Here is a 14867-nt window from a genome sequence, read left to right as displayed (position 1 = left end):
GCCTCAGTGTCGAAGAAGGGCATGCCGTAGACCTGCTGTGTGGCCCTCGACGCCACCGTTCGAAAATATAGCAGGCGCATGACACATGTTTGATAAAATGCCAAGAAAAAACATGACATGTCATCAACAAAACCACTCAAAGCGGTAGGAGGGACTAAACATATCCTGTTTGAGAAGTTGAGGGACTAAGGTTTTCTGGTTTTGAAGCGAAGGACCATTTCTATACTTTTGAAAAAAATTAAGGGACACTACTAGAATCTGCAAATAGCCCTAGGGTTGAAGCGCTTCTCTAGAGCTAAATTAGACACCTTAGGGACATAAAGGTTTCCTAGGGTACACATTGAAAACCCAAGGGACAGTATTATTTCCTTCGGGTCTAATTGCGCATCCAAGGAATACTCCGTGCGTGGGACCAGCCATGCTGGCATGTTTTCCTAAGGGTTATCTTATTAGCTCTAGGGAAAGATCTATACCTGGGATGAAGAAACAAAACTCTAGAGACTGAACATATGGTGCAAACGGGGCTTTAACGTTCCAACTAACGCCGTAGAGTATCCCTAGTGTTTGTAATGTTAACCCTAGGAAGGTTTACACACACTTAAATATGCATTTTACACTTAAGATTTATATCTAAATATACTTACAACAAATATAGAATATCAAGAAAATTTAAACCTACAAGGAAAAATAAATGTGAAAATAACATAAATTGTGCAAAAAGAAAACGTAAGTTGATTGACCATATTTTTTTTCTGACATATATGTCGAGCCATCACTTTTTGTGCACACACTTGATGAATAAATGTACATGAGTAAGTGAAATAGGCGGAAATAAGTGCATATTTCTTTGAGGGTTAGATATACACAATGAAAAATAATAGCCAAGTACTCCCTCCGTTCCAAATTACTCATCGCAGAAATGGATGTATCTAGAACTAAAATACATCTAGATACATCCATTTCTGCGACGAGTAATTCGGAATGGAGCGAGTAAATCTTTTTGCCTTTTCTTTCCCCGAAAAATCAGTAGTGCCTAAATTGGCTATACACGCGCCCAGAATTGGCTGTTGGCCATCGCCGTTGCAGACCCGGGCTCCCGCGGCTGTCGCTGCCGCAGCCGCAGCCGCCGTCTCTGCTGCATCTGTAGCAGACCTGGGCTCCCACGGCTGCCGCTGTAGAGGGGCCGCCGCTGCCACTGTAGAGGGTCCGCCGCCGCCGCTGCAGAGGGTCCGCTGCCGTGGAGCTTGACCGACCTGCCGTCCTCGACAACAACTTCAGGCGGAGGCCTCCGTGCTGCTGCCACCCTGCTCATACCCTGCCGCCCTTGACCAATACGTCCTCGGTCTGCCATCTGCTGCAACTATAGGCGTCTTCTTCAATTTCAGAATCAAAGGCTCCATTAGGTGAGCTCACATGACAATTTTTCCCTCATGTTCCTATATGTGTCTCATGCATTCAGTTTAGGGATCGGTAAATGAATTTTTTTAGAGATCTTTTTTACTCCATGAAGATGAAGCTCACATCTAGGAAGTTGTGATCCCTAAAAAAAACGGTCTATTTGTGTATATTTGTTTTCTGATTAAAACTGTGTATTTCTTCATCTCATAATACTGTAAGCTGTATATTTGTGTTCTGATCAAGAAATTGACTCTGATGCAGAATCAGAAGATGGAGAGGACTTGCAATTATCTCATGAAGACATTGATGATTTCTAGTAGTTTTCTTGTTGTTTGAGATGACATTTTCCTCAATGTATTTTTAAATCTGGACATTGCTGATTTCTGGTTTTTTCCCTTTGTGTTGTACTTAAAAATTCTATCTCTTGTGGTTATATTTGTCTCTAGTTATTTCTCTTTGTGTTGCACATTTTTCTGCTGCTATACTTATGCCAATTCAGAAATGTGTAATTTTAGTTATGTTTTCTATAGACCTTACTAATGCATTTCAATTCAGTTTTATAGGATGACAATTTCACACCGCCGCCGCCGGGGGTCATCCTCTACTAGCAGTGCTACTACAAGTGCTACACCAGGGCAAGAGATGGTTTCATCCCCAAAAATGTCCGCTGGTACAAATGATGGTGAGTGGCTTCCACCTCCAAAATTCTTAAGAGGTTCTGCAGAACTTCCACCACCTACTGGAAATGAGTCTGAACGTCTGTTGATTAGACCTGACGGTGACACGTGAGTTATCATTTAATCCATGCATTACAGATTGGCACACCTTGAGGTGCTTTACATGTACAACATGACATACCTTGGGGTGTGTTTAACTTATATCTATTTTCTTGTCCTAGGCATTGGTTAGAATTACCTACGCTAAGAAATAATGTGAGATAACAATCCTTTTAAAGACGCATCATCCTGGTTTGGTTGAGCAAAAAGGAAAACTTGTGTTTGCATCAACTTGGGAACACTATAAGCTAAAGCCCAGTGATGGGGTTCGTCCAAAAGCTGAGGAAATCGAGGAAGAATTTTGGGTAACAGATCTGGGTCCTTTTCAAAGTGTACTGCTGTAGTAAATATAAGTAACAGTTGCTTTCTTTTAGAAGTGTACTACTGTAGTAAATATAAGTAACAATTGATTTTTTGTGATCTATATTGCAGCTGAGGTCTAGGCATGAGGCTGAGTATGAAGCAAGTGCAAGGCTCCATATTGGCAGGTGTTGCAACCAACTCTTGGGTAGTATTTTGTACTATGCTCGCATACAGGCCGTAAGGGACCATTAATACAAACTTGAGAATCGCAGACTAAAAGAAAAATTTGCTGGACGACGTTATCTTGAAAAACATGAGTACATGGCTGTAAGACCATGGTGGTGCACTGTTGTTTTCTCGGAGGCCTTAGTTGATGAATGGTGTGATGTTAATTGGATTGTGACATCTAAGGAAAATCGTGATAATCTTCTCAACTCTAAGTACAAGGCCCATAGAGGTGGATCTAATTCATTGACGACAGTTTGCCAAAAACTGGTACTCTCCTAACTTTTGAATAAATTAAGTATGTTTTTTATGTAGTAACTTAGTTTTTTCTTGTCTTAGTCTGAGAAAGAAGGAAGAGAGGTATCTAAGATTGAGGCATGGATATACACACACACACAGGAAAAGATCCAAAGAATCCTGATGCGTTAAAATAGCGTTGAAGCCACGGAATGCTTGGTATAATATCCATCCATTACTTGATATACTAAGTTTATGTTTTCTTTTGTGGTACATTATTTTTTAATCATCTTTGCATATTGTTTGTCATCCAAAGGATCTGTACAAAGAGAAGGTTGTTAACATGCATGGGGAGGAATATGATTTGAAGCATTCTCCTGTTGAACCACAAGCCCTTTATGAAGCTGGTGGCAGGAAGCCGCGCGGAAAGTGGCCGCTATTGAATGGTGCCGTGGAGGGTAGAGAGACTCTTAGGGAGGTGCAGATCAATCGCACTTCGTCTTCGTCAAAGCGCCAACGACTAGAACATGGTAAAAGGATTGCTCAACATAATGGGTTAATGAAAAGGCATGCACAAAGTATGGTTGATTGGGGGAAATTTGTCCAGACTACAGTGGAGAGTAGCCTTGGTGGTGTGCACAAGTTTCGTATGGTGTGTATATTTCTCTTGTGCAGTCATTTTGTTTCTATTATAGCCACTTGACACAACTTACTAATTTGTCTAAAAAAATTCAGACCATCGCATCCCTTCAAGGAATTCCAGCGCCTGAGATTCCATGCATTGTTATACCACCACCTCCAGCTTTTCTAACTTTAGCCACTTCGTCTCCAGTCTGTTCTCCAGAAGTGGTATGTACCTATGTCTTTTTAAATCCAATGGCGCCAAATAGGCCAAATGAGAACAGAAAAGGAATATGTTGTAGTATATCAACAAATGCGCAAAAACAAGTGAAAATTTCCCAGAATGGTAGTCGACATATGGTTGCACTTTGTTTTTTGGTTCAAATTTTTGGCCAAATAGTGTTGAATTGGTATTTTAATTTTACTTTTTAATCGGTTTGGAAAATATGATTGAAAATTTCGCAGAATAGTAGGCATCATATGGTTGTCCTTCTGCCAAAATTTCATAATTTTCTGGACGTTATTTTGGTTCAATTTTTTTTGCCAAATAGGGGCTGAATTGGTATTTCCATTTTATTTTTAGTTGGTTAGGCAAATACAATTGAAAATTTCCCAGAATGCTAATAATGACATTTGTGCAGCCCTTTGCCGGCGAACCAACAAATGATGTTGAAAATATGGATAATACATTACGTGGAGCGGAGGATGGAATGTTTGGCGGCTTCTTTGATGCAAATGGTAATGATGCGAATGGTGTTGCTGCTGGAACTTTCTCCCCACCTGGTGATGATTTACCTACATTTTGAGATATATCTCATCATGGTGAAGGAGGTGGTCTGAACTTTTTTTATTGATTAATTGGAAGCAAATGGACAGTTATCCTTTTGGCCATGCACTTGGTTAAGGTTGTGATATTCTGGATCAGTAACTCATATGATGCATGGTGTATGTATTCCAGGCTACTAATTGGCACCTAGGTAGATGACATTTCGTGAGTTCTAGGTACTGAGCTAGATGCCATCTTTTGTAAAGAGTGGTACTATTATGTAAACTCTTTGATGGTGCTACTTATAATGATGGTGGTTGAAATATATATATTTCATGTGATTGTTTTCTAATTTATGAAGTGATTATATACAATTATTTTTTATAGTTTAATTTATACGGAACAATATTAATTTGCCCCAATAATGCAAAGCAGGGGAAGTGCCGAGCTAAGTTGTGTGTGTGTTGGGGGGGAGGGGGGGGGGGGAGCATTGCCCCCTACCCCCTACCTCCTCCTCATTGCTTAAGTCCATCTCATTGGTTTCCAACTACAACAGAGATATCGCATATTAATGTTGCTATGATAGGTTGTATATGTGATTCTTGCGTTGGATTAAAGAGACTTCACATGAGATATGCTTTAACATCTCCGCGCTGCTGTGGAGATATATGCATGCTCTTGCGGTTCTGAGGCCATTATGCCACCCATCAAAGATCAATTTATAGCCATAGAAAGTAGCATATATAAATTCGACGTTAGTATCAGATGGCGAGGAGAGGCAGGTTGATTCAGTAGCTTGTTCAGGGAATGGTTTACGTAGTTATCGCAATGGCGCCCTTGTCCTTGTGATATTGCTTAAGGTGATGTGGCAAAACATCCCTTGCATCAACCGCCCACCTCTTTGCAACGTGCTTCTCCGGTATTTCTTTTAGTCCTCCTACTATTAAACTGGCACCAACATCCAGAAGAACACATTTTCCATCAAGCTCAGATATGAACTAATCCCATCCGTTCATAAATATAAGTCTTTTTTAGAGATTTTAACATGGCCTATATACGGAGAAAAATGAGTGAATATACACTCTAAAATATGTGTATATACATCTGTATTGAAATATCTAAAAAGACTTATATTAGAAACACGGGGAGTAGTTTTTTGAGAGATAAAAGTTTTTTTTTGTGATAATGCCCTTTGGTTAGGTTTTTTCTTTTTGAGTGGGTATGCTCCCATGGATCTCATCTTTTTTTTTTTTCGAGACAACCCATGGATCTCATCTTCTTTTTTTCGAGACAACCCATGGATCTCATCTTTTTTTTTTCCAGACAACCCATGGATCTCATCTGTATAGTGGATGAAGTTGGCTCTGGGCCGGGCTTATGTAGGGTGGGGTAGTAGAATCGAGCCTGGGACAGAAATAAGAATCCATCGAGTCTGGGCCTGAAATAAGAACCCATCGAGCCCAAACAAAGAGAAACCCTCGCCGCCGCCTCGTCCTCCTCCCTCTTGTATTCCCTTTCCCCTCTCCTCTCCTCTTCGGCGGCGGCTTGAGACAGAGACCGAGCGAGCTAGCTAGGGTTTGGCGCGGCGGAAGTCAGGAAGTCAGGGAGAGAGGAAGATGAGCCGCAGCCTTGGGATCCCGGTGAAGCTGCTGCACGAGGCGGCGGGGCACGTGGTGACGGTGGAGCTCAAGACCGGCGAGGTCTACCGGGGCTCCATGATCGAGTGCGAGGACAACTGGAACTGCCAGATCGAGAACATCACCTTCACAGCTAAGGTTTGTTTGTGCCTTCGATTCCTCTTCTTCCCCTCCCTCATCTCATAATCTCGTCTGGTTTTGGTGACAAACGAACGAATCTGTAGGACGGCAAGGTGTCGCAGCTGGAGCACGTCTTCATCAGGGGCAGCAGGGTCCGCTTCATGATCATCCCCGACATGCTCAAGAACGCACCCATGTTCAAGCGCCTCGAGGCCAGGATAAGGGTGCGCCTCTCCCTCTTTCTTTCAGTTTTTTGTTTTGTTTTGTTTTGTTTTTTAGGTCAATTCATATATTGCGGCCCACTGACTTTGCTTCCCTGCTGTGTGCAGGGCAAGGGGTCGGCCATCGGCGTCGGGCGCGGCCGTGCTGTCGCAATGCGTGCCCGGGTAAGCAGCAATTCTCAGTAATTTACACTTTGCAATTGACCCTATACAGCACTCGATAGTTGATACATTGAGCTTTGAATTAGGAGAGATTGATATCTCATATCTGCAACTTAATAGTCTTGGGGTTCCTATGCACGCTGTATTGCGGACGGATAGTTGGCCAATTGTAACATGTCCCTGGTACCAGGGGTTATTCTTCTTAGTTTTCTACTGTTATTAGTCCTCATTCGGCGCACTAGGCAAATTGGGAGTTGCTTAGGCACAAGTTCTGTACATCAGAGGATGCGATTTGTTTTTGCTGTGAGTGCGGAGGTGTTAGTTAAAGGGCCAACAACATCAAATCTTCTCTCAGTAGCTATTTGCGTTGTTTCTTGTTGTCTAGGTGGGCAGTGACACCCTATTATGTTTCCTTGTTCTTACTTGTGGATTCCTAGTATGACAAGACAAAACCGAGAGCCTGTGTTCAGCATTATACCTGAATTAGAACTAGGGAACCTGAATTCTGCTCTCTGAAAAATAATGTGGGATGCTGTAACACCTTGTATTAAGCTTGGAACCAGGGAAACATTATGGGTGATATTATCAAAATTTGAGCAACTAGGATGTAACTAGCTAAGATACTTGGCTTATTGCCATGGGCTTGATATTATCAAAATTTGAGCAACTAGGATGTAACTAGCTAAGATACTTGGCTTATTGCCATGGGCTCTTCACACTGATTCTAAAATTGTAAGCATCATAACGCTAGAAACTATTTATGAACGAAAAACTGAAAAAGGAAATATGAACTATCCATTAATTTCAGGCATTAAGTTTTAGTTCTTGACAATATCCCATTAGGCCGTGAGTAAAAACTGTAATCGTTATCTAACTAATGCATAATCTAATTTGGAGTTAAGTGTTCTTTCTGTCAATCCTCACTTCCCAGGCATCATCACTAGGCTAACTGACAGTTGCTTACAAGTCTTGTGCATAAGATGATTATAATTTCTTCCTGTTGTGAACATTTGCATTCGGAGCTGGTAATTAAGATAGTCTTGGGGTTCGTAAGCACATGGAGCTGCTGATAGCTGGTCTATTTTTATTTTTTCTTATAAAATGTGTTTGGAGCGATATTATTTCTGTTGCTGCTTCTGATTAAGCCCTGTCTTTCTCTTCTTCAAAAAACACATAGCCTATTATGTTTCTTGTTGTCTAGGTGGGCAGTGATACACTATTATGTTTCTTTTTTGTTCTTACACATGGATTCGTACTATGGCAAGACAAAACTGAGAGCCTGTGTTCAGCATTATACCCTATGTTTTCATTGTTTCCTTTGACTTATCCATAGGCCATAGTTGAATTAGGGAACCTGAACTCTGCTCTCTGATAAATAATGTGGGATGCTGTAACAATTTCTTTTGGAACCAGGGAAACATTGTGGGCATATGTTATCAGAATTTGAGTAACTAGGATCTAACTAGTTAAGAAACTTGGCTTATTGCCATGTTCTGTTCACACTAACTCTAAAATTGTAATCATCATAAAACAAGAAAACATTTATGCATGAAAAACTGGAAAGGAAATATGAACTATCCATTTATTTCTGCAATTAAATTTTAGTTCTTTTTACGACAGTATCCCATTAGGCTGTGAGTCTGGAATTATATTGGCTGTAAATTTCAAATGTAATAATCGCTATCTAACTAGTGCATAATCTAATTTGGAGTTACTGTTCTTTCTGTCAAATCCTCACTCCTAGGCATCAACATTAGGCTAATTGACAGTTGCTTACAAGTCTTGTACATAAGATGATTACAGTTTCTTCCTGTTGTGAACATTTGCGCTCGGAGCTGGTGATTAAAATAGTCTTGGGGTTCCTAAGCACACAGTGCTGCTGATAGCTGGTCTATTGTAAAAAAAAACATTTGCGTTCGGAGCGATATGGTTGCTGTCGATGCTTCTGATTAAGCCCTGTTTTTCTGTTTCCTCTTCAAAATAAACACATAGCCTACAATGTAGAGATAAATGTTCAAACGCACGAGACCCAGAACTAGGGCTAGTCTTCGTTAATCCTACCCCCACATTGTCAGACTGGGAGCTGCTAACAAGTCGTATACTTGAGATGATAGCAATTTCTTGCTGTGAACACTGCACCTCGGTAGTCAGTGTTACTTTGAAGGCTGACAAGCTTCCATCTCTCATGTTCAGTTGATGCTGAATCTTCCCCTAGCTATTTACATTTATGTCTTGTTGTCTTGGTGGGTAACTATACCCTTTCATGCTTCTTTTCCCCTAGATGTGGATCCGTATCATGACAAGCCAAAAACTGAGAGCCCTTGTTCAGCATTACCATATATTATCCATGGGTGGAACTAGCGAACTTGAAATCGCTCTGTGAAAAACACTGGGGTTCATCCCAGTTTGGAACTAGGGAACTAGGAATCTTCTCTCTGGAGAACATTATGGGATGCTATATAACAGTATACTATTAAAATTGAGTAACTATGATCATGTACTAAATCTGAAAAAGAAATATGAACTACTCCCTCCGTTCTTTTTTATTAGACGTTTCAGATAGCTGAGATTGAACTGTTTTAGGCACCGTCTGAAATGTCTACAACGTCTTATAGAAGTGAACAGAGGGAGTGTCCATTAATGTCATGCATTCAGTTTTTAATTCCTTTGAGGACAGTATCCCATTGGGCACGGGTGTGGAAGTATTTAGGCTGATGAAATATTAAATCTTTTATATAAGTGTTATCACCCCTGTTCTGAATTGTAAGACGTTTTGGATATTTCAATATGGACTGCATACAGACTGAAATTAGTGAACAAACACACTAAAACACGTCTATATTCATCCGATTCAGAAAAAAAATTATAACATCTTATAATTCGAAACAGAGGGAGTTCCCCACTAGTGCTCAGTCTAATTTGGAGCTAATCTCATCATCATTAGGCTAGTGGAGGAGAGTTGCTTACAAGTCCTGTACATGCTGTGAACATTGAGCATTACAGTCTGTCATTTTAACGGCCAACAAGCTTCTATCTCTAATGTTCATTTAATGTCTAATCCTGCCCTAGCAATTTTGCTTACTTCGTTCTGGTGTCTAGGTGGGTTGGGTAGCAGTACCCTGTTACCTTATAGCTGCAGAGTTGTATTATGAAGAAAAGCAACACCGAGAGCCTATGTTCCAGTTTCCCTGTCTTGTCGTTGTTCCCTGTAACATTTTATCCAATGCTGGAACTGGGGAACTCGGAATTCTTATCTCTGAAAAACGCCAGCAGTTTAACCAAGATTTGATTTAGGGAATTGGAAATATTAGTGATTCAAACTATTTCACTGATTCTAAACTTACAATCATTATCTATCTAGCATCAATTATTTTATGCGGTAAAATATGAGAATGAACAAATTGTTTGGCTTGTTATTAATCCTTGGATGAACTTTCTGTTTGGCAAACACGCATTATTCAACAGCTGTATGTATAGTCACTAATGTTTGAACTTGCGGAAAATTTTTTGATGCAGGCTGCTGGTGGACGTGGTGGTGGCCCCCCAGTTGGAGGAGGACGAGGTGGTGCGCCTCCCGTGAGGAGGTAGATGATGTGAGCTGAGCCGCTGTCTGAGTCGAGGAAGGAACTCGCTGCTGTCTTTGCTGGCGAAACAAACTGCTGCGGCAGCCATGCTTGTGAGCTTATGATGTGCCTCTAGTTTAGTTTGTCGGTTTCTGCGAACCGATTTTCTCTATGTATGATGATGATGTATTGCTGTTGTTAGCTGTAAACATGAGACTTGATGGTTCGTTTGAGGCTGTCATTGGAATGGATTATCTCTTGTGAAGCTTACTGCTACTAGTTTATATGAGTAAAACTATGAACATTATCTTCCTGATCAATCAGTCAGGGTGTCTCGAGAGCATTTCTGCTACGCCCCCCTCTACCCTAAAGCTTCACTAAAGCTTTGCCCTAATGCTGTTGTAGATGGCAAGAAGTTGCCCTAAAACTTTGTTGCACTAAGTTACGACGGCCTGCCCTCCTCATCTGCTTCGCTGCAACCCAACCGCCATGACAAGCGCAGCCCCCACCAACATGATGGCCGTCGTCCTCCTCCTCCTCCTTTGCTTCGCCGTCGGGACGTCGGCCATCACCTGGCCAGGTGCGTCGTCGGTCATTTTTACCCATCCATCCAGGTTATGCTGAGTGGCATCTTTAGTTACCTCTATCTACTTGTTTTTCATCTACCCAGCTGGTTTTCAACAGATTTTACAACCTCTGTTTTTCATCAAGGTTCCAACTAAAGATCCCAAACTTGCCTGCAACCAGTTTTAATAACGTCTCTAAAATGTGATGATAACCTAACCGAGTTAATTTTTGCACTTGTCCTGCAAGTATGTACGTACTAGTGAATGCCTTTTTTTCTTTCTTTTGGTTCTTGTCTGATCTGTTGCGCGCGTTTATTTATTCTACTCTAAAATAATTGTATATTTCTTATCACAGGCCGAATTGCGTCTGACAAGATCAATTTACCAAATGGGTTGTGCATTCTTGTAGATCAGAAGCAATGCAGCTCCCACGGAGACTGCTTTTGCTGCGTTCCAAAAGATTACTGCTACCCGACCATGAACAGGTGCAAGACGGAGTGTACAAAGTCCTAAATTACCCTATCGACGTTGCTGCCATGCTTGTGAGCTTATGATGTGCCTCTAGTTTAGTTTGTCGATTTCTGCGAATTGGTTTTTCTCTGTGATGTACTCCCTCCGTCCCGTAATATAAGAGCGTTTTTTTTACACTAACGCTCTTATATTATAGGACGGAGGGAGTATGATGTATTGCTGCTGTTTGTTAGCTATAAACATGAGTTGACTTGATGGTTCATTTGAGGCTGTCATTGGAATGGATTATCTCTTGTCAAGCCTACTGCTAGTTAATAGTATGAGGTAAACTACTATGGCCATTATCCTCCTGATCAATCAGTTAGGGTGTCTGGAGAGCAGTTTGTACTCCCTTCGTTCTGATTTACTCGTCGTGGTTTCAGTAAGAAGGCAAGAAGTTGCCGTAAAGCTGCAGGAAGGAGAGCAACTGGGTGAATGCATAACTACCATTTACCCATGTCTGGCCGCCACTTCAATTTATTGGTTAGAAAGTTGGGTTCTGATTTTCGGCCGCTGGTGCTAATTTTTTTTAAATTTTCATAAGGATCTTTGGCGCGCATAAGCAACATGTTGCACCAATATGAAATTTGCTGCTCTTTACAGGTTCAGGATTATAGCTTCTCCACCAGCGACTCTCTGGGTGTCTTTTCCATGCCTTGCACCTGTGCGGCCGCCGATCTGCCTACTCCGTTTTTAGGTCTTCTTTTGAGTTATTATCCTGCCCACTAATGACGGGTCAAGATACTCCCTGTGGCTATATGACGAGCAGAGGTGGTTGGGAGATTGGTGAAGCTACTTGGTAGAGATCGCATGCGCCGTTCCGTTCCGTTCCGTCCGCACCAAGCTCACAAGAGCAGAGCGCAACGCGAACACAACGGCCTGGCCTGGGCAACCTCCTCATCCTCTGCTTCACTATGCACTGATCCTGCCTTCTCTGACCATTACTGTATAAAATCGTAGGATCTACTCCCTCCGTCTCATAATATAAGAGCGTTTTTTACGCTAGTGTACTGCTTGGGGTGTTCTTGGACGTTAGATGGATGAACAACTTTGTTGACCACGTAACGCTCTATGTTACTGAGCTGCTACTCCAGTAACAAAACCGGACATCCGCCGCAAAAATTTGGCCCAAATGGGCTTAAGTCCGTTGTAGCTGACCAGACTATGTGTCCATTTGCACCTGAGGTGTGAGGCCGGATGCGGGAGTGGGGCTTGGAGGTGTCGTGTCGTGACCGTCCATTCGGCATCGGGTGTCAACCCGCATCAATGACCAAGAGGCCTCCAATTTTGTTCTCAGAATGTCAACCCCACAGGAGCAAGACCAGCAATGACCAGGGAGTGCGATCAAACGATCGAAATCAATGGAGGTGTGAGAGGGCTGAAAGTATGCGCATTTTTTTTCTGTTTTTTTTATTTTAGTATGTGCAATTTTAATATTGTTTCAAGCTCACAAAAGGTTTATGTCGCAAAGCAACGGCTATTATGTCCAAAAGTATTGGTGGGTGGGATCACCTGATAAGGGAGGATTACACTCGCAGTCTTGGGAGGGTATGTCAGTTTCCAAATCTAGAGCAGGCACGGGTTTTAGAGACCTACAATTGTTCACTGATGCCATGTTGGCATAACATGCTTGGAGATTGTTAAACAAGCCGGTGAGGCTTTGTGCTAGGGTCCTAAGAGGACGACATTTGCCAACAAGTTAAGAGTGGTAGAGGGGATCCGAGGAAAAATTGCTTGTTGTCACCTCATACACTAGAGTTATTTATTTCACACCAAACAAGGTAGCTCTATACTCTAGAAACCTCTCAGAATCATTTGTAATATTCATAAATCTAACACTTTGAACCAAGTTGTATAGATATTTAAGAACACTATATGCGAGTCACATATAAGTGCACTATAAATACTAGAATCATCAACTAATTTGTGGGGTTAACTTGATCATTTTGACATGCTTAAATATTAATGTGGTGCTAAAACATGTAGGCTATATATGTCAAACTAAATTAATACGATAAAATAATATTTGCTTAATAATTTATGAAAATATGCACTATAATATAACCAGCTTGTAGTGTTGTTCTCATTGAATACACTTCAAAATATTATTTAAAATATTATGTTGAACGTTGTATTACTATGAAGTGGATATATGTTTGGTGAGAATATAAATTATGACGAAGTAAAAATGTTTAGTATAAGAAACGAGAAATGATCCATCCAAGTTCAACAATTTCATCATTGGTGTGGACGACGTAGTGATGAACTAGCATCACGTGGAGATAGAGAGCGGGCTCGGTAGTGAGGAGGAAAGTATTTGACCTCGATTAAAAAGTAAACAGGTGGTTGTGATCGTACATCTCCAAATAGTATAAAGCCTAGTGACGTGAAATAAAACTGAAAAAGTCCAACTTAAAAACAAATTAGATGCTAATCATCTCATGTGTTGCAAATCCAAGTTTATGGTTTCAATCTAGTTTTTATTTTTGAGACTTTAATATGCGCACTCACCCTATCTAACGAACAGAATTCCAATCAAACATCAGACAGATAATACTTAATAATTTGCATTAATGTAGGCCACAGAAAGTTGATCTAATTGGTGACAGCCCGAGACCGCTTCTCTAGATTCTTTTGCATAGTATAATTATTATAGTCATGGTAATTAGTTATTTGTTGCATTCATCATCATCGGCAGTCCGTTCCTGTCGTACCAAAGTTATCCGGGTGTTTTTCTAAAACTTATAGCCGTTCATAGTTGCCGCTTCTCCCATTTCACTACTAGGGAAAAGCCTAGCAGCAGCACGGGTTTTAGGTATATTAGTAGCGCGGGGACAGGCGCTACTAGTAAGGCGCTACAGCTAACCCTTAGCAGCAGCGTGTGCATGCCCGCGCTACTGCTATATAAGTGTAGCAGCAGCGTGCTTCATGCAAGCTCGCTACTGCTATACAAGTGTAGCAGCAGCGTGCTTCGTGCAAGCTCGCTACTGCTATACAAGTGTAGCAGCAGCGTGCTTCGTGCAAGCTCGCTACTGCTATACAAGTGTAGCAGCAGCGTGCTTCATGCAAGCTCGCTACTGCTAATAGCTCTAGCGCGCTTTGGCTGGACGCGCTACTTCTACTGTCACGCTGCTGCTAACTTTTCTCCACTCACTACTGCTAATTTTAGTAGTTTTTGTTTTTTTTCTGTATATTTGTTTTGTATTTGAACATGCTTTATACAAGAATCTTTAGCAGATACAAATGTCATCACGATACACATACAAATGGCTGCAAGGCCACAAATGTAATCATAGCATATACATACAAATAGTCTCATCATAATCATCATCCAACACAAAGTGGTATCTCGTCATCATCTGAAAATAGCGATACATGCAAGTCTCGAATACTTGCAACTACAACATCATCCATCTAAACAATGATATACGCGAGAAGTGGTATCACTATGAGTGATAGTGGAACTATGCAGTACATGAGGCGGCGGTCATGAGTCCTCTCTCGCGCTCGCCTGAACCTCAAGTAACTAGCTTGTGCTTCTTGTCTGCTTTTGAAGCCTTTATGGCTGGCGCCTGAGACCCCCTGCACTTGCACCTGACACTCATGCCACTCGTCATACACTCCCGGAACCTTCCCTTCGTACACGACATAGAACTTCGCCATCAAGAAACTAGGTACCTGTTAGAGATGCATCTTCATCAAGAGGATGTACAATCATATGCAACAAAATATACTAGAGCAACACGAAAAAGAAAGGGTTAG

The 14867-nt window shown here is 41.4% G+C and overlaps 2 protein-coding genes across 2 annotated transcripts; both read left to right on the top strand.

Moving 5' to 3' along the window:
• Window positions 1-3519: 3519 nt before the first annotated feature.
• LOC147974138 (uncharacterized) lies at window positions 3520-4525 on the top strand. The gene is made up of 3 exons (XM_087525186.1): window positions 3520-3591; window positions 3675-3788; window positions 4202-4525. Exons 1-3 carry the CDS (start codon window positions 3520-3522, stop codon window positions 4364-4366), a joined length of 351 nt encoding a protein of 116 aa, XP_087381312.1. The 3' UTR covers window positions 4367-4525.
• Window positions 4526-5791: 1266 nt separating this feature from the next.
• Window positions 5792-10349, top strand: LOC125511674 (small nuclear ribonucleoprotein SmD3b). Its single transcript, XM_048677097.2, has 4 exons — window positions 5792-6101; window positions 6188-6307; window positions 6413-6469; window positions 9983-10349. The coding sequence occupies exons 1-4, from the start codon at window positions 5943-5945 to the stop codon at window positions 10052-10054; spliced, it is 408 nt and encodes a 135-aa protein (XP_048533054.1). The 5' UTR covers window positions 5792-5942; the 3' UTR covers window positions 10055-10349.
• Window positions 10350-14867: the final 4518 nt, after the last annotated feature.

Source organism: Triticum urartu, chromosome 5A (genome assembly GCF_056163025.1).
Source record: "Triticum urartu cultivar PI428250 chromosome 5A, HENAU_Tu73, whole genome shotgun sequence".
Classification (NCBI taxonomy): Eukaryota; Viridiplantae; Streptophyta; class Magnoliopsida; order Poales; family Poaceae; genus Triticum; species Triticum urartu.
Note: the sequence above shows the minus strand (reverse complement) of the source record. Positions and strands in the feature narration are given on the sequence as shown.